Below are 24,034 nucleotides of genomic sequence, written 5' to 3' on the forward strand. Positions count from 1 at the left end.
AGTGGCACAAGTGTCCGTAATACTTTCTGTTGAAAACACTTTAAACGGAAGCGTTTTGTTTGTTTGTTTGTTTGCTTGCTTGAGTCAACCAAGTCAGGTTTGCTGACCACCCGAACCGGTCAGACTTACGACAAGCGTGGGTTCCTGAAACACAATAACTCGGGTTCACTGCGAGCGTTCTTTACTGCCTGAATAGGTTACAAAATAGCGACTGACCCACTCCCTCGTGAAGTGCCGTGTCAGTAGTTCGGCATTAACGTCTCGCCATTGTGTCCATCGTGATGTAGCGATGCTCTTTTGATTAAAAAAACATTTGTATTGAGCACGATCGTGTTAACCCTCCCTCGTCATCTGTGTTCCACCAAATCGATAATTTTTAATTTGATAATGTACATTGTTCATGCAAACACGTTTCATTTTAATTCCAGTTTTCCACAACAACAAAGGTGACATAGTGATTAGATCCAGCTAATCTTCAATATCTTGATTAACCGGCATAGTCACCTCGAGGCATAGTAGCTTTGTGGAACTCACAACCCGACACAATTTCACCGGACGAAGGAATTCCGTTGTTTTCTCCTGTTTGTTATAATTGCCTACAACTAACCTATTGTATAAAGACATTATTATGTGTAGAAGTAACAGATGAACACTTACAGACGCATTATGAATTAAAGACTGTAAATATGTCAGCTCAGCGTTATGGTCTAACAAGTCTCGGTCATGCAAGGCTGACTCGGTTGGGCGTAAAAAAATTCAACTATACATACACACAATGTTTATCTTGTAAATGACAACCGCGAGTATAGATACGCATAATGTTTATCTCCTGAATGACAGCCACAAGTATACTTGCACAAAATGTGTATCTCCAGTATGGCAATCGCAAGTATAAATACACATAATGTTTGTCTCCTAAATATTTTAGCACTCGAACGTATAATTGCACATAACGCTTACCTCATACGTGACAGCTGCAAGTATAAATACACATAATGTTTGTCTCCTAAATACTTTAGCACTCGAAAGTATAATTGCACATAACGCTTACCTCATACATGACAACTTCAAGTATAAATACACAAAATGTGTATCTCCTATGTGACAACTGAAAGTATAAATACACATAATGTACATCTCTTATATGGCAACCGCGCGTATAAATACACATATATCTGATAAATGACAACCGCAACTACAAATACAGGTAAAGTTTGTTTCCTGAGTGACAAGAGCAAATAAAATTGTGGATAATGTTTATCTCACAAATGACAACTGAAAGTATAGATGCACATACTGTTCGTTTACCTGAATAACTACCGCATGTATGAATATGGACGGTTATTGTTTACCTCGTGCATGATAACCGCAAGTACTAAATACATGCTATGTGTATGTCGTAGATAACAACTGCAAGTATAAATACACATACTGTTTATCTTCTAAATGAAAACCTCAAGTTTAAATGCGCATAATATTTATATCATAAATGACAAAACGCATGTACAAATACACGAACGTTTTATTCCCTGAGTGACGAGCTCAAATATAATTGCGAAAATGCTGTCCTCATGAATTACAGCTGTATAAGTAACTATTAATACGCACGGATAATATTCATATCATACAGAATAACGGCAAGTAATAAATACACTTTATGTGTACATGTATCGAATAAATGACATCTGCAAGACTTAGTATAAATATACATAATATTTATCTTGTAAATGACAACCGCAAGTATAAATACGCATGATGTTTATATCAAAAATGACAAAGGCAATTACAAATACATGTAATGTTTATCTCGTAAATGTATATTTCCTGAATGGCAACGACACATATAAATAATGATATTATATAGACACAGAGTTTCCTTACCACCAATGATATTGTTTACTTTCTAAATGACAACTATAAGTATAAATTCTCATATTGTTTATCTCGAAAATGACAACTTCAAGTACAAACATGCACAATGTTTACCTCTATTCGAGTTTTCACAAAGGCTAGACGTGGGAATTCGACGCTCTCTGATTCATTGAAATCAACTGACTGCTCTAGTAAATATCAAACGTTATGTGTAATTTCCCACTTTAGTTTCTTTCCGCGTGAACTCAGTACATGAAACAAAACTAGAACGCTATGACGTCACATTTAATGCATAAACTACCTAAAGTCAAGATTTTCTGTCCAATTAAACGCAATATTTGAAGAAAACGACATGTAACGTTTTTCAAAAATTGAACGCGGTACTAATCAACAAAACTCGTGAGCGCAACATTCACAGTTAATGCTTTCTTGAATTTTTTTGACGTTTGTAACGTCAAACCTGCAGCACGCTACGTCCTTCACTCCACATGTACGAAGCCATTGCCCTCGAAAAGAAGAATGTGTTACAGGTTACCTTTGAGGTATAGAATCTAATTTCAACCATAGCAAAACCGACGCGGTTATTTCAAGACAATGTGATAGAGGTGCTATGATTTTTATCTCTATTTGGAAAGCAGAATCATTTGCAGTTATAACATTGGCATAAAGGCATGTAAACACTCATGGCATTCTTACGTATGAAGCACAGAGATTGGTTGGGAGGTTAGTTACCTAGCGAGGTCGTTCACACACTATTTGAGAAAACAGGTTAATCATCACAGAGAGAACTTTAAGGGTTTCTTTGTAGGACGAACGCATTAGGTTTTAAGTATAAACTAAGGAGCTATTGAGTTTTATGTTATATTTATCAAGTTTCAGACTTTTAAAAAAAGTAGGTGTGGGTGAATGTGGATACCTTGGTGTAATATACTTCAGTTGCTTGTATGATATATACTCTTCAAAAAAAGTAGGGGAACTTCATGTTTTTGTTTACGATTAAAAATGTTTTGGAGATTTATGGGAGTCAATCAATGTTGATGTGATATTATTGAATGTTTTGAGAGTGCATCACCATTTGCACTTTCTTACAACCACAGTTATTTGGAATGTACTCGTTTTTGAAAGATGATGTATGTATAGCATGTAATTTGCATGTATATGATTTTCATTTTAAAACAAACGACTACAAACAAACACTTACAAATGTGCGATGCAAAATGAGCGTCAAAGTAAATGTTCTAAGTGATTTCTCGACCACCTTGAAAAAAACGTCAAAATCAAGAATGGGAACCCAAGCACCTGTATGGGACTACTGCTTGTGCACGTGCATATCATGCATTATGTTTAGGGGTGGTAATAGAGGTACAAGGTGGTGCGTTGATAAGATGTCTGTCCTTGAAACGATTGTTAACGTTTACACTTCCTATCCAAACTGAAAGTTCAGGTTCCTTGAAGAGTATATTTATATGCTGCGGTTATATCACGGCGGAGAATAGACAGGGGTATTGCTGATCTCGGGTGTTCGCCTCTTAGATGAAACCCGTAAGCACACATATAATGCTGAAAGTTCATGATATATCATCTGAGCGAATCTTGAATTAAAACCTACTGATACTACCTTGTGCAGGGACGGAACTCTTGAAAGTGAATTGCAGAATTTGAACGATTCGATTACCTGTCCCCTACAATCCCCATTGCTCATTTTAAGGCAATTCGACGTATTCTGACCCTTATGAGTGGGGTGGGACGTGTACGTAGCTACTGAGTATCTTCTCCAGCTGTGCAAGAATCTAAAATGTGCTTTAGTAATTTACATAAGGATACATATATTGTAGGCATCTACGTTGTTCTAGCATAGTCGCTGAAAGTCACTTCTCCGATACGTATCGATACTCGACATATTCAGCTAACGATTATCGATCTCTATTATCCATACTGAACAGCAAAAGAAATGCAACCTTGTTTTTGCCAAGTATTTTCTTTTAGAAAAAATAGAAGACGAAAGCATAAACGATTATTTTCATGAGGTTTCATTTTTTCGAAAGTTCACTTTCTTTTGGTTTTCAGTATGTGGCGATAGCCATCCATAGGCAGCCTCTGCAACAATTGTATGAAATCTGTTCTAAAATCCTTACCTGATGTACGAGTGAACCCATGGCATGAAATTGTTTAAACCACATTTAAATGACGATGGAAGCAGGAATTCGCGAAAAGATATCTCAACTGTGCACCTGAAAAACCCATGGACACATATGGTTCAAGTGGAATTTCGGAATCTGGAATGATGCTTCGAATCTTGAACCGTTTTTCGTGTGTCTTCAACGAAACTATGCGCACGTGACTTGTCACACGCTGTTTATTTCACTTGCTGCTGTCGGTGCCGCTGTTTTGACTCCTCTACAGCTTCTTGATTGAACGAGGACTGTTCAAGATTAAAAAAACGTGATGCTTCAATTAGTAGGATAGTTTGGCAAATACAGCAATTTGTACGTAACGACCACTATGAACTGATTTTGATGGGTTGCTAATATTTTCTTCACATGACACATCCCCACTCCCTCCACAGATTTCGTCCAAGGAGTGCCTGACCCCCCTTGTGTGAAATGCTTGACGGAGTGCCTGCACAGCCCCCAACCCCGTGTGAAGATTGCTCTAAATGAGTGTAAACACCTAAAATAAAAAAGTGCACGACTGAGGTCGTGATAACACGATGGGTTCGCGCAAAGATGAATGTACCGTTACGCAACGCTGACACGATCACAAACACACGCAAAGGCGAGTCAATGCCGTACCTGATGAAGCGCAAAGTATGGTCTAAGGCTCCTACTTTAAACATGTTTCCTGATTTTTCGCTAGAATGAGACAATACGCTGTGGTCGTGCAGCTAGTGCTGTAACGATTGTTGTCCATGACGTCATCGATCCCCGAGAGTGGCATGAATTCTGTTTTATAATGCCATGAAAACCTATCCATAATTCACGTAAAATACGTTAATTGTCGTACACCAGCAATGGATTTAAAAAGTCTCACCAGGAAGTTTTAAACGGATCGGGATCATTTGTGCACTATTATTTTCCTGTGTAATCCCGCCGAGTAGATGATCGCGATTCGTTTTTAATAGGTGGATGTGGCGTGTCCGTGTTTTAAGGCTATTCCGGGAGGGTCCGATGAAATTGCATCATTAAGGCGTCTGATTAACTGCCCTAACCAATAACGCTAAAACGTCTATAGCTTTGGCGAACAATTACACACCGGTCAAAGAGACCCCTTTAAAAATCTGTGTATTTTTCACAAGGTTGAAATGATAGCCTGGCGTGAGAAGTTCTATCCTGGGGCAGTAGAAATTCGCTAGTTACAAAGTCTGTCCAAAAGGATGGGATGTTCGTCATTAGCGTCAGGTTTTTTTTATGAAGCCAATGACTAAATAACGGTCATGTGTCAGCTTTATTTGTTGCCATTCAGGGTCTAGATTTCCGAAGCTCTCTTAGCGCTAAGATAGGCGTAAGCGGCATTCATTAATCAAGATTTTCAGCTTCGAAAATGTTGGGCCTGAGTTTCAGAAACGGAACTCTATGATTAGGTGGAACATGAGCATACACCTGGGTATTCAGGCGCCTCGTTTACAACACCGATTATGTGAGTGAGTATGCGTTTACGTTGCTTTTGTATATTGTTCATCAACATCATGGCGGGGGACACCGGGAATGTTTCACACATTGTGTCCATGAGCGGAATCGAACCAGGCTTTCGGCGTGACGAGCAAACGCTTTAACCACTAGACTAGCCAGCAGATAAAGATTTATCACCAACTCCTGGGCGGTGGGATAGCCTGATGGTTCAACCAACCACATAAAAGGGGATTTGGTTCTCGTAAACTTGTGTAAAACGAGGCACGTGAAGCTTCTCATAAAGTGGGGTGCGGTTAGGTAACCCAGTGGTTAAAATGTTCGCTTGTCACGCCGAAGACCCCGGTTTGATTCCCTTCATGGATGCAATGTGTGAAGCCCATTTAGTGTCCCCCGCCGTGATATTGCTAGAAAATTGCTAAAAGCGCATTAACCAAACTCACTCACTCACTCACTCCAAAAGGATACGTCTTCTTCCTAATAATGCAAAAGGTTTCATAAATACATAATGTTTCAGTTTGCTTTCTACAATCTCATACAATGAAATGAGGGCTTTTCCAGTCGGCCCTGAGTGTTTGAGTGAGTGAGGGAGTGAGTGAGTGTTTGAGTGAGTGTTTGGGTGAGTGAGTGTTTAAGTGAGTGAGTGAGTGGGTGTTTGAGTGTTTCAGTGAGTGAGTGACTGAGTGAGTGAGTGAGTATGGTTTTACGCCGCTTTCAGCAATATTACCCGGTGGGATACCAGAAATGAGCCACGCATATTGTACCCTTGTAGTGAATCGAACTCGGATCTTCAGCGTTACAGGCGGGCGTTTTTAACGACTAGACTACCCCACCACAAAGCCATACTTAACTTGAGGTTTCAGAAAGACTGGATGCAGAAAAACAACCCCTTCTGAAGCTGATCACGTCGATGACGTATTCGCCCACCGGGATGAACGCAGCGTCGATTCCGCCCACACTGCAACTTATTAGCATTATGGTAGTTTATTACCCCGACATTGAAATTCTGAACACATTTTGCTCACTGCTTCTTCACCCAATGAGCAAAAAACTTACTAGATTATTATGTGAGATTTGTGAAATCAATAAAAACCATCCCCGTCCGCCCAATTAGCATTCGTAGTAAGAGTAGAGGAAGTTTGGAAATGACGTCATATATGGAAGCGTTTGTTTGTCACTTGTTCAAGGTTTTCTAGTGAAAGGACATGACAAATTATATTTATGATGGAGAATGGCAACACATTTGTTGTGGTTACATCCTCAGAAGCCATTGTTTGTTTCGAGTTGTTGCTTTTGCTTTTTGTTGTCTTTGGGGTGGTTCCGGGATGTGTAATGTGTGTTCGGAGGGGGGTTTGGTGTTGGTTGTATTTTTCATGTTGTACTTGCACAGTGAAACTAGTACACAAGAGAAAACTATTGCATATAAAAGGTCACCAAAATAAAAAGGAAGCGATAAAACTATACTGACGGATGTCACCCAAGTACAGGTCAATCATCTCCGGGAACAAACACGTTGATGAATCGCCCAAACGGCGCAAAATATCCAAAAGGACCTTTTTCTGATGTAACAATAATGAAATGTACACGCTGACTGTATAAAACAGATACAAACATGCGACGAGTATCGCTGTGGTAGAAGAACACGAACATGCCTGTGAGGCAAATCAAGAGAGCTGAAGCTGTAGGAATGACCAAACAAGGACGTAACACTTCATGTTCTCGAAACTCGAGTTTCAATGGTCATTTAACAAAATTTCAGGACAAAAGAGGGGATGCCAATCGCTGCACACTCCACCCCACCCCGCCCCACTCCACTCCGCTCTGGATCCCATGACACCGTCACTGCCAGAACCTTCGCCTAAAACTACCATCAGACTGATGCAACAACTAAGACAAGCAGGCAACATGTCAGACAGGCCAAGGAGTGGTCGGCCACGTGTGACAACGAGCGGCGATGATCGCAACATCCGGACAGTTCATCTAAGAAACGTCAACGGCGGCGACGGTACTGGGAAACGAAAACAAAATGGTATTCGAGCACGTCGACTCTACCACGGAGTGCATCTAACCTCAAAAGCTGACGTCGTCGATTGACATCGGCCATGGGAGTTCGACGTTGGTAGAGGCGTCAGTGCCGACGTGGGATGTTCACCGACGAGAAGAGATTTTGCCTGTACAGTATGGACGACCGGGTTAGCTCTTAAGACGAGGAGGTGAACGTTTGACGCCGAATTACATTCAGTAAATCCAACCGTTTGGAGCCGGAAGCGTGATGGCATGGGGAGAGATCTGAAGAGATCTCTAAACACAACATCCCATATGGCATGGCAACCTGAATGTTCGAAGATACAGGGGTGACGTTTTGCTCCCAGGTTTGGTGCCATTTATCCAGCAACAACCACGCGGCATTGTCTACAACGTGATAACGCAAGGTCTCACATCGAACGAGTTTCCTCATAACGCCAACGTCGCTGTTTTACCTTAGTCCGCATATTTTCACCCGTGATGAATCCGATACGAAACTAATGGAAACCTGGATCGACAAAATCAGAATATTACCAGCGCAAACAAATCTCTCCTACAGGAATGGCAACGGGTCACGCCTAACGTCATCCGTCGTCTTACGTCGTCAGTGCGTCGACGTGTTTTGACGTGTAATGCAGCCAGTGGTGGACACATTCGCCATTGATTCAACATTTGATGACACTTTGCAGAAAAAAACACCTTGGTGATCTGTGCAAAAGTTCAGACTATGATACCACGTGTCAACATGTGAAATGTGTATATTTGCTGTAATATTGAATAGACTATTGAAATTAAGCAGATGTTCATGGATTTATGCTTTTCTTTTCCTTTCAAGTTTGGTCAAACTCTGCGTGTACATTTCTTTGAGTGATAGCTTTTTTGAATCATAAAAGAAAGACTGAGGAGGTGATGGTTGTTTTTTTTTTTTGTTTTTAATTTTGTTGTTAGCGGCGGCCATGTTTCTTTGTTGTTTTGCTTTTATTTGGGGGCTGGCGAATTTTATTTATTATCGCACTAGCACACTTATTACAAGTTCGGTTCTAACTAATTCAACAATGGCCAGATATTTGTCTTGTCTTGTAACTATGTTAATGGTCAGTATAAATATGACAAATGCAAGCACTATAGCAGTAAATGTCAATCAAAATTGGGGATGGTCATTGATGGACCCTTTGTCTGACTCTTAGTCCTGCCTCAAAACATGTCACTTTAATGTTTTCTCAAATCTAGAATATCCACTCCAGGCCAACTTCTGAATGCCAAACAAAGCGTTTCCCCCTGGTTATAATTGCTGTCAATTACTGATATCTTTGAAGATCTTTTATCACCAGCCCAGTGCCTGTCGGACATAGCTGTGCGTTATTTATAATCAGCTCGGGTACCCATTGATCGAGGCATGCATCAAAGCTCGGGTTGTTTGCAACTGTGGTATATTTCATTACAGTTTGAATAGATAATGGACTTTTATCTTTCAACAGTTTTGATCAGGCATTGGCGAAACATCCCTCTGTGCTCTTTGTGACACTTGCAGGGTTTGAGTGACGTCATCGTGGAGGCTGGGTTGTTGGGGCGAGATTCTCGCCATCTCCAGAAGCCCCCTGTGAAAAATCAAATAGGTTTGCAATAGCTCGAGGAATACATCATCATAGTGCGATTCCGGCGAGATCCTCCGGCATAAGACATGGGTAGCTTATATGTGTGTCTCCACTGCTAAGGAGCAGTCTTTTATGATTGTCCTCTGGCCCACAAGGGCATGTAATGCTAAAACCGCTATCAATGTATGTACATGGGGATAGTGCTAAGACACGTTAGTGACAATAAAATAATGACAGTTTTTAGGGTTACAAGTCAGAATAGGTCCAAAGTGTTACATATGTGTGTGTCTCCTTGCCGATATCTTCAAGTCAGAATAGGTCCCCAGTGTCATATGTGTGTGTCTCCCCGCCGACACGCCCAAGTCAGAATAGGTACCCAATGTTATGTGTGTGTGTCTCCTTATCGATATGTTCAAGTCAGAAAAGGTCCTCAGTGTTATATGTCTGTGTCTCCTTGCCGATATGTTCAAGTCAGAATAGGAACTCAGTGTCATAAGTGTGTGTCTCCCCGCCGACACGTCCAAGTCAGAATAGGTACCCAATGTTATGTGTGTGTGTCTCCTTATCGATATGTTCAAGTCAGAATAGGTACCCATGGCCAGTGTTATGTGTGTGTGTCTCCTTGTCGATATATACAAGTCGGAATAGGTCCCCAGTGTCATAAGTGTGTGTGTGTGTCTCCTTGCCGATATGTTCAAGTCAGAATAGGTCTCCAGTGTTATATGTGTGTGTCTCCTAGTCGATATGTTCAAGTCAGAATAGGTCCTCAGAATAGGTGTTGGTGTGTCTTTCCAGCGGAATTTCGAGAAGTTGGTCGATCTTAGTGTCCTGTGTTAAAATTCGAATGTACATAGATTATTATTGATACAAGCTCAAATCCAGTTGTATTTTCTTTAAAAAGCATTGATGCTGGTACTACTATTCCTGCTACTGCTGTCGCTGATGTACAACTACTACTGTTGGTACTGCAACTACCCCTGCTTCTGTTACAGCAACTGACTACTACTACTACTACTATCAACCGCTGCTGTTGCTGCTGCTGCTACTACTACTACTACTACTACTACTACTACTACTACTACTACTATTACTACTACTACTACTACTACTACTACTACTACTTCTACTACTACTACTACTACTACTACTACTACTTCTGCTACTATTATTACTACTACTACTACTACTACTACTTCTGCTACTATTACTACTACTACTTCTACTACTACTACTACTACTTCTACTACTACTACTACTACTACTACTGCTGCTGCTGCTTCTACTACTACTTCTGCTACTATTACTACTACTACTACTACTACTACTTCTACTATTATTACTACTACTACTACTTCTGCTACTATTACTACTACTACTACTACTATCGACCGCTGTTGTTGCCACTGCTGCTAGAGCTACTACCGCTCCTTCAACTGCTATTGCAGGAAGCCCACATGGTCTGATGATGACTTCGAGTAATATGGTCGTCGAATAACGCCTTCTGTTTAACTTAATGAACGGATAAAGAAAATGTATATTCTCAAAAATCTGTGCGATATCAGCTTCTGCACGACATCTCATGACCGTCAAGAATAGCGGAATCTATGGTTAACAAGATATATTTTTAGGGCGCTTCTCACATTCCAAAGCCGCACTGTTTCAGAATAGTGATACAAGTCGTGCCTATTGACACTGGTAACCAACATGTGTTATTCTGGGACAAGCCAAATAGGGACTCTTTCCCACAGGCCCACATGTCGCTGCGAGAATTAAATATTTTAAAATAAATCAGATGACCCCGGACTCGAAACGCTTCTCAGTTCAGTATATCTAGTATACTGTAATGTGAAGCTTTTCGAGTCGGGGGTCGGGGTTTGGGTTTTTTGTACATTGTTTTAATCCTCGCAATGACACGAGGGCCTGTGCTCTTGGCTCCTCTGGAATATAATTTCATAATTTCATATCGGAGCAGGAACTGCTAATAGCATAGGTGCCTATTTTATTTTTGCTTGATCCCAATGGTACTATATATTACTGAAGCAATCTACATTATATTGGTGTTTTTCGCTTTTTATACATTTATTTTAAAGAATTAATCTCTTTGGTGCTACCCCAAGAAGGGGTGAGAATTCATCTAATGACATATTCTAAAGGAATTATTACCAACTGATCACCTGCTGTACAACTACTACTGCTGATGCTGCAGCTACCCCTACTACTATTGAACCGTGATGGTCCCGGGGTAGAATAGGCCTTCAACAGCCCATGCTTGCCATAAAAGGCGACTATGCTTGTCGTAAGAGGCAACTAACGAGATCGGGTGGTCAGGCTCGCTGACTTGGTTGACACATGTCATTGGTTCCCAATTGCGCAGATCGATGCTCATGTTGTTGATCACTGTATTGTCAGGTCCAGACTCGATTATTTACAGACCGCCGCCATATAGCTGGGACATTGCTGAGTGTGGCGTAAAACTAAACTCACTCACTCACTCACCTACTACTATTACAGCAACTGATACTTAAACTGGCTGTCGGGTAGCCAAGTGGTTAAGGCGTTTCAAATAAGACATGGCAATCACAAAGGCGTATGTTCTGCTGAACGCAAATAAAATATTGCAAATAAAATATTGTTTACTTTATAGCTACACTAAAAAGCTGAACATATGTGTAGTCTTGTTGTCATGTTCGTCGTGAGAATTTAAATGAAATCGCACAAAAATATAAATGATATCCTCACCCCCACCCAGGCAATGCACTGGGTTTACTTTCACGGAAAAACCTTTACTAAGGTTGTCCTTAACTCCCTTTCTTTGACATTACACAATGGTTACCTTAGTGACCCTGGACAGCGTGTAAAACTCATTTTCATCAGATGTCATAGACGTTATGTTATGTTATGTTATGTTATGTTATGATCCACTACCTTACTGTCATGATCCACTACCTTACTGTCATGATCCACTACCTTACTGTCATGATCCACTACTTTACTACTTTCGTGTAAAGATACTTATAGTCCAAGGCCGAACTAGTGAAACCCATTAGAGTCCTTCCATCCATTCTTATTTCAGCACCGAATCTACGGTTTTTAATTTAGAAAATCGCAATCAAAATCGCAAGCAAGAGCTATACAGTGATAACATTCGTGGCTAATATGTCATTCGTGCCTGTGAAAACACATGCATGCGACATTAACCAACCCTATATAAACCACAACCTCTGGCGTCAACAAACATGGTGTAAGGAAGATGACTCTCACTGTCAAACTGTGCCACCGGTTTGAACTAGTAAACTACACAACGGAGCTACGTCATCAACCAAGACTGAGATAGCCTAACAAAAATTACAATAGCATTATTACATTTATTTTTGTAGTGTTAAAACGGCAGAAAACATTAGAATGGTCATAATTGAAGTAGATAAAACAAGTGTACATTCGGCCATTTCAACATGTCACCGTGTCCAGTGTTACCAGTCCGTGTCCTCGTGCTCTATAGCAACAAGGTAATGCTTTATCTAAACACATCTGCTGCTTGGAGCAAAAACATATTATCTGTACAGAAAGATCCCACAGCGATAAACCTTATATATACTTCAAGAGATACCGTGAGATTCATTTCGTCTATGACAATGGGCCTTCAGGGAATTCTCTTGCTTACCCTTCTCTCTGTCTACGGAACCGTCTCCCTAATCGCTCCGTACACGTGAGTACACATGCCCTTGTATATGAAGAAAAACGTTGACAGGTCGGTACAGGTTGACAGGTAGAAAAAAGACGTCAAAATATGGCTCCAAAAGACGTCTTGGTGGTCATCTGTCATGAATTCTCGCCCCAAAAAAGATCTTGCAGTGAACCACTTTCTTGCTAAATATGTACCTCTAAAGACTTTCATATCTGTGTCATTTTGCAGAAGTTGATGTATTGCAAGCCATGTTTGTGATTTCCAAAATACTTTTAAATGGTAATGTACTCGCTAGGGTATTTTTTGCGACTGCTTCGAGGTTTAGAACTTGGTTTTGATTTTTAGGGGAATTTTTGTTTGGATTTGAACAGACAGTTACCTCCTTGTCAATAAACAATCACTCAACTTCGATTTATTATTTACTGAATTCAATTCTAAAATCAGATCTGGGAATGTAGAGTTATCTCCCTTAAACGATCGTCAGTTAGACATTGCGCTCTTCAGACACAGACGTTATGGTAGTACACAGATCTGGGAATGTAGAGTTATCTCCCTTAAACGATCGTCATTTAGACATTGCGCTCTTCAGACACAGACGTTATGGTAGTACACAGATCTGGCTTGAGTTTAAATGGCGTTCCTTAGATTTAGATTTGTGAGATTTCGGGATGGGTAACCTACTACTTTGTATAAGTCTACGTTATAAGACTGATTTGATAGAGGGATCACATTGAAATGTGATCAAATAATCAAATGTTTTAAGGTTTCTAGGATGTTTTAGATGCGGCTTATGCGGGGCAAAAATTGACATCACAATCATTGCCCAGAACTTCTTCAAACCCCCTTTCTTCAACGTCTCCGTAACCGTGGAAGGCGAACCCCAGCGTGAGCTAATCTACTTTCTGCAGAAGGCGGCCGACATCAAAAAACAGCTCAGGTACAATACATACAACTTGAACGTGAATTGTTGGAGTTTATCTTAGATTAATGTTGATCAGTTATGTCGTCTTTTAAACAATTGTATTGGAGGGGTTGTGAGCCGATTTCAATTCTCGTTAATTACGTACATTCATATACTAGTAAATCATGCATAATCATAAACCATTTCTAACATTTTGTCTCTAATGAAACATTTCCAGGCCAGCTTTAACATATCTGCCATCGGGTTCACCTGTCGCATTTGTTACCTCCCTTAGATACGTCAGTAATCAGTGATTGCATGTCGTTAGGTTTTATTCCATCATTAAACGGACACACCATGAAATATATGGACTGTTGTTGCTGTGAAAAGAGTGAGTGAGTGAGTTAAGTTTTACGCCGCTTTTAGCAATATTCCAGCAACATCACGGCGGAGGACACCAGAAAATGGGCTTCACACATTGTACCCATGTGAGGAATCGAACCACTAACCACTACGCTACCCAACCGGCCCCTGTGAAAAGAGGTGTTAAAATCAATTCATTTATACCGTTAGCTTGAACGGGGACAGCATGGATTAGTCAAAGCATAGGCGATTATTACTTCCGTGAACCCAACGAGATTTGGTGGTCACACACCTTGAAACTGAATCAGGGCGAACGTCACTCTGTACGGTGAATCTCGGGGCATTAGATGACAGGGTAGCGCATAATTCAATTTTTAATTTCAGATATACAATTACCTACTACGGTCGAGAACTGGGCTACTTTGTCAACTCAATCAACAACCTGGAGGGAAATTATGCTGAAAACACGTCCTGGAGAATAACTGATGCTGCCTTCAACTCACATGGCCTTGGTATGTATTTTACACGTAGACACACATAACGGGACTACAGTCGTAGGTACAGAGCTATTTCTCTTGATAGTGTTTGAAGTTCATGATTCGATACTGCCATTTGTGGTCTGTTTGCAGTGAAAACGTACCGATGCATTTGAAACAAAAGAGAAAATCAAATAAAGTGTAATTAAAAGTCCTGATACGGTGTAGATATGTAGATGTTTATCATTAGTCTCGTGTTACGGTGGAGATACGTAGAACATTCTCACAGTAGTGTCACGTTAGGAAGTAGATACATACATATTTCCCACAGTAGTGTCTAGTTACGGAGTAGATACGTAGATATTTCTCACAGCAGTGTCAAGTTACGGAGTAGATACGTAGACACTTCTCACAGTAGTGTTATCTACGTGTAGATAAAGCAGACATTTCACACACTTGTCTGTTGTCGTTGTGTCACTTGCTGCTGATGGGTCTGTTTCAGGTATCAGTTATTACATCCCCAATCACCTTGACACCATCATCTTCTCCTTCTCCAATCAGACGCATACGTGAAGACGTCGCCCACACTGATGTCGTTGTCGTTATCGGAAAATATCACATAAGTGATCATATCCCCAGCTTTGAATAAACTGATGCATAATCTGAAAACATCAGTAGAACAATGCTTGGAGATAACAGACGAGAGCAACGACAACCAGGTGTATCTATCTATCTATCTATCTATCTATCTATCTATCTATCTATCTATTTATTTATTTATTTATTTACAAAGCTTGAGAATTACAATTAGAGGGGTTCAACAGTAAACAAACAATAACTATCTTTTAGGTACCATCGTATATGTGCAGTCTTTTCTTTGTGTCTGGGAGGATAAACTATGAAGGGGACGTTAAACCTCACCTCACCTCAAGTCACCTTACCTTTGATGAGTCAGTATAGTCTTCCGGGACATTTAGCATTATCGGGAAACTAGAAATGGACTTAACATAATGTCCCCATGTGGGGAATCGAACCCGGGTTCTCGGCGTGACGAGCGAACGCTTTAACCACTAGGCTACTCCACCACTCTATTTTTTTAAATCTGATCAAATTCTTTGATCGGGTTAATGTCTTTCTTCAGCCTGTTATATCTGTATGCTTTCGATAAATGTGTATCTTACTCTGAGGGATCAATTTTGGAGGTTGTCGAAGTTGGTGAAGCTAATGAACTTGGGTCTTATGTCGTTAATGATTACTGAATTACATCAGATCACTAATGCATACACTAATCATCACTAATTTATTTATTAAACTTCAAAAACGCATATTGATACAATGTGTAGCTGATGTGTAGCTCTCTCCCACCACCCCCCCACCCCCCTCTCTCTCTCAAAATCGGTGTAACATGCTTTGACATTTGGGTTGGGTACGCAGTTGATGACACCGGTGCAGTTGGTGACGGCGTTGCAGTTGGTGACGCCGTTGCATGTTCTGGCACCGTTCAATCAACATTATATCAAAGAAAAACAAAGTGGATGTAAAATGAAGAACATAGATTGTAAACCATGGGCTCAAAAGAGTGCGGAATAAGCAGTTACAAACAGGAGTTTAAAATTTACTCATGTGAGAGGCTGTATGTGACATGGGCATATGAAGCTTCTTCCGAAGACTTTCGTCTACTGTGATATGTGTGACAGACATTAATGCTCTCCTGATCTCAGTATTGACTAGATGTCTTGTTGGTTAATGGCAGCGTTATTTTATCTGACTACTGGACGAGTCATCGTTTCACTGCAATTGGATTATGCTGTGAAATATTCAATTAAACGGAGTGGTTCTTATGTCTGTTCAATCAAAGTTATCTTGTTGATGTAAAATTGAGGATATATATTTTAATATATACGCTCCACTTTTTGACATTTGATTACAGTAAAAGTTGTCTAAACCGTCACTCATCGGGACTGAAGAAATAGACAACGTGCCGGATTGTAGAGCTGATGATAAATGTAGAAACCATGAACGGGACTGAGATTTTACGCCGGTGTTAACAACTTGCCGGATTGGACAGTTGCCTGTTTTGACAGCTTCCATATTACTTACTTAATGAAATCATTTTCACATTTTCCACTCGAAATACATTTCCTGTAAATTCTCTGAAGTTATGTTCACAATATCAGGAATCGGAATTAAGGTATTTTAAATTGATTTCATTGTTTCTGATTTACGTTAGGAAATTGTTCCTGTACATGTTGTAACTTTGGGCGTTAGCATAAAATACAGAACACAAGAAATGAAAGGTTGGTTGTCAGCATAAAATGTAATTACAGAAACGTTTTGTCTGAGTAGATATCCGAGCCTCTTGCAAATATATAACCATGAAGGCTAAGTCCTCAGCCTTGTGAATCTGTGTGCTTCAAGCATTCGTTCGTCAGGCCGAAGACACGAGTGCAGTCCCCATACGGGTACAATATGTGAAACCCTGTTCTGGTTTCCCTCTTGTGTTGGTCCTGGAATCTTCCTAAAAGCCAAACTCACTCACACTTGTTTGTGTTATACACAGCCTCGGGAACATCGTAGGTGAACACGGATTAAATCACCATTCCTACACTGATGACACACAAATGGTGAACAGCAAAAGCATGGATATCAAACAATAATCTAACGTTGAATGGCGAAATAACTGATGCTCATTCTAACATTAGGATTTCTTCTAGTGTGAAGAGTCTTGGTGTACTTATTGACCCTTGCCTCACAACGGATGCGCACGTGGGCGACCTATGCAGAACTTGCTACTTCCAGCTACGGACCATTTCGAACTTTCGTCATCACAGTAAAAGCATGGATGTCATACAATAATCTAAAGTTGAATGACAAAAAAACCAAGGCTGGCACAAAACGGCGTCTTCACAAACTGGATTACAATGAAATAACTGATTCAAACTCTAACACTAGCATGTTCTCTCGTGTGAACATTCGCCATCTCCTCACAACTGAGGCTTCCAGGTCCCTGATTCAGGCCTTTGTCATGTCAAGATTAAACTATGGAACCATCTGCACTTGGGCATCAACAAGCAGCTCCTTACACGTCTTCGAAAACTTAAAAATGCTGGAGCAAGACTTGTCTACCAGGTCACATATTAACTTAGTTTTGAAGTACCTTCAGCGGCTGCCCATAGAAACAAGGATCAACTTCAAAGTATTGTATCTCGCCTCTTGATGCTCCAACATATCTCAGTGAACTCGGCTCAGATTTTGCTGGGCCTCCATTAAGCTCCTGTCAGACCACAATCTCCTTTCTGTTCCAAGAACTAATCTGATTTTTTTTATGAAAGACTTTCGGTGCATCAACTAACCCATATGTATGCTATTAACAGGTCTAGTAATCCATAACACTTACATGTTAACTGTTTTGTTTAAGGAAAGCCTACTTTGATGTCATATTTTCTCGAGGGAATGTCACAAAATACAAAGGTCAACGAAACCGGATTGTGTCGATCCACATTCTACCGGATACGTTGAGCCTAAAAGGAACTCTTCCAGTCACAATTATATGAGTGGATCTCTGAAACCACGACACCTGGTGTTTGTCAAACGGGGAAGCATGTTTTGCTCCAGTCACAACTTTCTATATAATTATGTGTTTGGTTACTAGCGCAGTACAGTAGTACTTCTGTGGGTAACTAGATGGATGGGTTCACATACACAGAAACCTAGAACAGGAGTGACCATCGACACATCCGAACCTTGCATTTATACCCGTGTTTTAACGGTGTCGCCCCGTGTCAACGAATCATGTGGCGACACACCCCAATGGCCCTTTCATAATACTTTCATATACAGGAATCTCTCATGAGACAGTATGAACCGTGTAGTCACCAGTGAACGTTAAACTGACTTTCGGTTTACTCTTTACTGATTACTGGAGAACTTGGTTTCTTTTTAGTACAGAACAATTACTGTGCTAGCAACCTTTATTATGAGTTTAGTAAACAATTTGATACAACTTAACGTTAAATAATCCGTGAAGATCCAGTTAGAAAAATAGACATTCAGCAACCTATGCTTGTCGTGTGAGCCAACGAACAGGATCGGGTGGTCAGACATGCTAACACATGCCACTGCATCCAAACTATGTCCACCGATCCCCATGCTGCTGATCACTGGAGCGTCTGGTCCAGATTCAATTGGTTACAGACTGCAACCATATAGTTGGAATATTGTCGAATGTCTTTAACAGTTTCCAAACCAAACCAAGCAAAACTGGTAGTGAGAATAGTATTTTTGTGTCGAGACCTTATATCGTATATATGTAAGATACACTAACATTAGCTTTGTCCACTAGGGTAGTGGGGAGAGGCGCAGATATGTTCGGAAGTACCTGTACTTTAAACGACAAAATGCCATTTTATTTGCAAGTCTTGCGGACAATTTCCTTTCTTATAGAACAGAAACACAACATTTATTCTTCAATTTTTTTTTTCTGCGGCATTTTTCCGCAAAATTCTTGCAGTGTATTAATAGAGAACGCGTGTTGTTTTTTGTTGCGAATATACGGCGAATGTCCTGTGCATGTATGGTAAATATACATGTGTGGTGAATGTCATGAACAAACGTGGCGAATGGTATGAATGTGTAGTGAATGTAAAGAGCACATGTGGTAACTGCAATGTACATATGTAGTGAATTTCTGTGTTTGTGTGTGCGTGCGTGTGTGCACGGTGAGTGCTATGCATATGTGAGGTAAATGTTATGTGTGTGGTGAATGGGTTGTGTGTGTGGTAAATTCTATGTGTGTGTGGTGAATGGTTTGTGTGTGTGGTGAATGCTGAGTATATGTATGGTGAATGTAATGAGCATTTGTGGCAGTGTGAAAAGCATTTCTGGTGGATATTATGAGAATGTATAGAATGTTAACAGCATGTGTGGTAAAATGTTATGTGCATTTGTGACGAATGTCACGAACATGTGGTTAATTTTATATGCAAGTGTGGTGAATACTATCTACAAGTATCGTTCATATACAAGCATTGTCTACTGTTGGTTTAGGGAGTCAATCTATTAGGCGGGACCTATTAACATATAGATACTTTTGCATTCGTGATTGTCATCACAAGGAGGACAGAAATTAACGCCAAGTGAGTAGTGCGGATTCGAGAGACAAGCATCCAATCTGCTCCACCAGGCTCCCCCATAAAACACGGCACACGGATTGTTGGCACAGCGATCCTTGGCACAGAAGTGACTGCCATCAAGGGTTCTAACCGGGTCCTTTAGGTTGAAGAGGTCTCCAAAAACGCCATCACCAGTGAACCCTGACACCGACAGCCGGTACTCCGAGGATTCGTTACCCACGGAGAAGGCGCTGTACGATACTTGTCCGGAAGTGATATTAGCGGTCACGAAAATGAAGAGTTTATTTGGACGGACGCTAGTCAGAGCATGCATCTTCTCCAGACCCAGCCACATGTAACAGTTGGAGTGGGTGAAGCCATACTTGTAGTCGACCCAGGGAACGTCGAGGTAAGTCACGATCTCCGCCTCACAGCCACTGATGGTTCTGTCCCTGAACATGATCTTGACAGTGACGTTATCACATTCCAAATCAAACGGTCGTGCGGCTTTGGTCGGCCAGACAGTGTAGGTACCCGTAGAGTTACCAACGTACAGGTATACGTCTGTACAGTCTGAAACAGTGACATAATGACTGCCAAGCTTGAGGAATAGACCAGGAACATCAATGCGCCAGTGTCAGTGGTAAATATCCCAACTTTGATTAACATTCGAAATTGTTGAAAGATAGAGCACATGCTATAAATGAACTGTGATCCATAAAACGAAGCATTTCAACTAAAACATGGTCTGTCGGTTTAAAGACGTGAAACTTGAAACCCTTGAGTTGGTACCAACTGACTCAGAGACATGTACAGCGACCACGTGAGGTTTGAACCCCACTGGTGTCTCTCACGCACAGCTTCTGATTGAAGGTGATATCCTTACAAGGAATTCTTTAGGAATTCATTTCATGCTGTGTTCCAGAGATAGAATGGTGAGTGTTTTTTATGCATGTATAAATAACATTTCTCGTAAATGATCATATAAATATCATATTGCCAAAATAGCCCATATCTGTAACTGAAGGTTTACCTTCCATTCTGGTCTCGCAGTTCCCTCCGGTAAATGCAGGCGTACAGAGACAGACCGCACCATCAGGAGTTCCACCATTCAGGCATGATGGCGAGGTCTAAAAAAAAAAGAGAACCACACCACAATGGTTAGACACATCACAAGAGGCCAGTATTTTCTTTGTTATCAAGAAAAATGATCGTTTGACCTATAATCGTACATGTAACGTATCCTCTCAAAGTATTCGTTATGTTATTCGTTATGGTAAAGTGTCACAAGATTTGAAATTTTGAACAAAAAGAATTTAGTGTAGCGAAACATAGATATTTACTTGTAGTTACAGCGTTTGCTTCTCTTGCCAAAAGGTAAGCATTCCATTCCTTATGAAATTTATGCTTGAAACTCATTTCTGGTGTTCCAAGTAGTTACATGCCTAGAATATTGCCGTCAAAGTGGTGTAACACCACACTCACTGGCCAAATATAACACTGGCAAAACGAAACCAATGATGAATACAGTTTGACAGAGTAGGAATCATGACGAACTATTACAGTTCAGCAACTTTAAGCACGACATAATACTATTTTATTCCCACACATCAGTGTTTCAGACAGTGTTGTAAACTAAGCAGAATGTTTTATGACAGAAACGTAGCTGACGAAGTAGAAAACGCTGCCAAGAACGTTAACTGCAAACAGTTTTCGAGGACCCTGAAACGTCAGTTCGACTCGTTTTCGAGTAATACAATATACTCAAACGAATGGCAGGCTTGTTTCAGGAACTTACTGAACCCCGATGTAACGAGGAGACCAATCACAAAGTGCTATAGCCACTTCATAGACCAACATTCATACGAAGACTGTGATGGCTTAGTTGATAGTGATGCCTTTCTAGTGGATGAAATCAAGGAGGAAATCAAACAGTCAATCTGCAGCATTGTCAACGGTAAATCACCAGGTCAAGATAGTATACCTCCAGAACTGTTCAAAATGACTAGTGACCTTTACCTCAAATATCTGAAAATGCCTTTCAATAACTTAAAGTACTTGTCAGTAGACTTTTCCCAGATGAATGGAACAATGGAATGGTTATCCCAATCTTCAAATCAGGAGACCAGAAGAATCCAAACACCTAGGAGTATCTCACTTCTCAACGTTCTGGGTAGAATATTTACTGATATTATTGAAAAAAAAGATTGAGACGATGAGTTGAAACAAACGAACATATCACAAAGTCATGCAGGACTCCGCCCCGGACATTCTACAGCAGATCACCTATTCAAGCTTCAATCACTATGCTCAAAACATCCAAGGGTAGATTTTAGTGTTGATTTGTAGACTTTCGGAAGGCCTTCAATCTTATGGACAGAAAAATAATGTTGATTTTACTGCTGCAAAAAGGATGCCGTGGAAAACTAATCGTCTTAAGAACATGTATTCATCTGTCAAGGTGTGTGTGAAGATGCAAGGAAACGCAACTGAAATATTCTCAACATCTGCAGGTGTTCGACAAGGCTGCATTCTCAGACCAGTGTTGTTTATATCATATCTACATGAACTTGTAACAGCCATGTATAGATCATGTATAAGTGGAATATTCGTCACTCAAGATACTGAAGACTTGATGCTTATACACTTTGCGGATGACGTGTTATTTTCGCTTACCATAATCGCCTTACAGAGACAGCTTAACATATTGGAATCCTACTGCTCAGAATGAAGACTACAGCTGAATTGTAATAAAGATTATAGTTTTCAGAAATGGTCGAAAACTAGCACAGAATGAAAAATGGACTTATAAAGGCCTGCCTATCGAAACCGTCACCTATTACAAATACCTTGGACTTACATTCTCAATATTATGTACAAAAGAAATGTGACACTCGCACACAGCATGATAGTAACGCATGAATCGCAATATAAAGATTCCTCCAGAAAAATAAATAAATAACATTTTCAACTGTATGTACGGTATTTGACACTAAAGTTTTACCAATGCTCCTCTATGGAGTAGACGTATAGAGTTGCAAGAACTGTGCTTCAATCGAAAAAGTTCTAACAAACTACTTTAAGCATCTTCATCATCACCATTTGATTCAATCAAGGCAATTCTTGGTGACACTGGAAGACACTTTTTTATCAACACGAGTAAAAACCACGAAGTACTGCGAATGATAACCGACCGCCATGCACACCAGTGTTATGGAATGCTTAAAACTCTCGATAATATAGGGGAAAAAGTGGACTTCGGATATTAGAGAAATATTGTTCAAGACATGTTCTTCCATGTATGGATCGCACAGGATGTGGGAGATGTAAATATTTTCTTATCATGTTTAGACAGCGCCTCAAAGATATATCACTCCAAAACTGGCATCATGAGATAAACAGTTTAAATGTCCTTACCCACTACGCTTCATTCAAGTTTTCACTGGATAGACAATCATATATCACGATCACCAGGAACAAACAACGAATAAGAGTTTACTTCAAAGTTAGAGCTTCGCTAACAAACTTCATGATAAACAAGCTAAGAACCATTACATACACAACGGCGATCACCCCCACCTGTGAACTTTGTAATCATAACCTTAATGAAGACGAAAGTGGTGTATTTTTTGTTTGTGATAAGTATAGCCAGCCAGAACTCTATACCTACAGAAGCTACAGTCAGTCTACCGAGGCCAACTAACCATTCAGGCAATTTTCATGTCACAAAACAGTAATGTACGGCATCTAACAGCTATCAATCTCAATGAAATATTCAAAATAAGATCTACAACAAACTCAAGTGTTTATGATCATGGGTGATTTTACTTGTTTTTGTCAACTGTATCATAGGCCTTATGGCCCAAATACCATTGAATAAAATTCTGAATGAATTAATTGATTCCCACAAGTATTCATTAAGGATTTACAATTACCTCCCCTGAAGACATCTAAATTTGAACTCACCTGTCTAGATGTCGTGACATTTGAGAATGCCTTGCAGGTCGGATAGGGGACGCTGACAGGACCGGAAGGTTTATCCGATGTCAAAATGGAGCATCTGTTGTTTATGCTGCAGTAGATGAAACCGGTGCAGTTGACACCGCCGTGGCAGGTGGTGGCACATTGGAGAGATGACGCCGCCTGTACATAGTCGAAAACCATTGATGTGTTAACGCCTGTCTGTATTTTCTTGTAAAATCTCGAAACGTTACATTGGTCAGAACGAGTTGCAGTCAATCCTGCAATAACAGTTACTAAAAGGTGGTACAACTTCATAATTTCCTTTGTGAGATAATTATAGAAATATTTCAGAAGGAGATCCTTCCCGTCTCGGTGTGACGTGTGACAGAACTTCTAACTCTGGTCCCCCTCACTGTC

General features: G+C 40.3%; 2 protein-coding genes across 2 annotated transcripts; one reads left to right on the plus strand and one right to left on the minus strand.

Annotated features, from left to right (window-relative positions):
- The first annotated feature begins 12,722 nt into the window (after window positions 1-12,722).
- On the plus strand, window positions 12,723-16,400 carry LOC137256247 (uncharacterized). The gene is made up of 4 exons (XM_067793976.1): window positions 12,723-12,824; window positions 13,585-13,740; window positions 14,452-14,579; window positions 15,046-16,400. Exons 1-4 carry the CDS (start codon window positions 12,745-12,747, stop codon window positions 15,114-15,116), a joined length of 435 nt encoding a protein of 144 aa, XP_067650077.1. The 5' UTR covers window positions 12,723-12,744; the 3' UTR covers window positions 15,117-16,400.
- A 3,201-nt stretch (window positions 16,401-19,601) lies between these two features.
- Window positions 19,602-23,818, minus strand: LOC137255412 (ryncolin-1-like). The gene is made up of 3 exons (XM_067792854.1): window positions 23,621-23,818; window positions 20,688-20,784; window positions 19,602-20,227 (listed from the first exon to the last, which is right to left on the minus strand). The coding sequence occupies exons 1-3, from the start codon at window positions 23,816-23,818 to the stop codon at window positions 19,602-19,604; spliced, it is 921 nt and encodes a 306-aa protein (XP_067648955.1).
- Between the last annotated feature and the right edge of the window lie 216 nt (window positions 23,819-24,034).

This window comes from Haliotis asinina, chromosome 11 (assembly GCF_037392515.1).
Source record: "Haliotis asinina isolate JCU_RB_2024 chromosome 11, JCU_Hal_asi_v2, whole genome shotgun sequence".
Lineage (NCBI taxonomy): Eukaryota > Metazoa > Mollusca > Gastropoda > Lepetellida > Haliotidae > Haliotis > Haliotis asinina.

Coding starts and splice junctions, on each gene's coding strand:
- LOC137256247 (XM_067793976.1), top strand. CDS start 12,745: ATGACAATGGGCCTTCAGGGAATTCTCTTGCTTACCCTTCTCTCTGTC. Junction 13,741..14,451: donor GACATCAAAAAACAGCTCAG/GTACAATACATA, acceptor TTTTAATTTCAG/ATATACAATTACCTACTACG. Junction 14,580..15,045: donor CTTCAACTCACATGGCCTTG/GTATGTATTTTA, acceptor GGTCTGTTTCAG/GTATCAGTTATTACATCCCC.
- LOC137255412 (XM_067792854.1), bottom strand. CDS start 23,818: ATGGTTTTCGACTATGTACAGGCGGCGTCATCTCTCCAATGTGCCACC. Junction 20,785..23,620: donor ATGTCACGACATCTAGACAG/GTGAGTTCAAAT, acceptor TTTTTTTTTTAG/ACCTCGCCATCATGCCTGAA. Junction 20,228..20,687: donor CTGCGAGACCAGAATGGAAG/GTAAACCTTCAG, acceptor TCACTGTTTCAG/ACTGTACAGACGTATACCTG.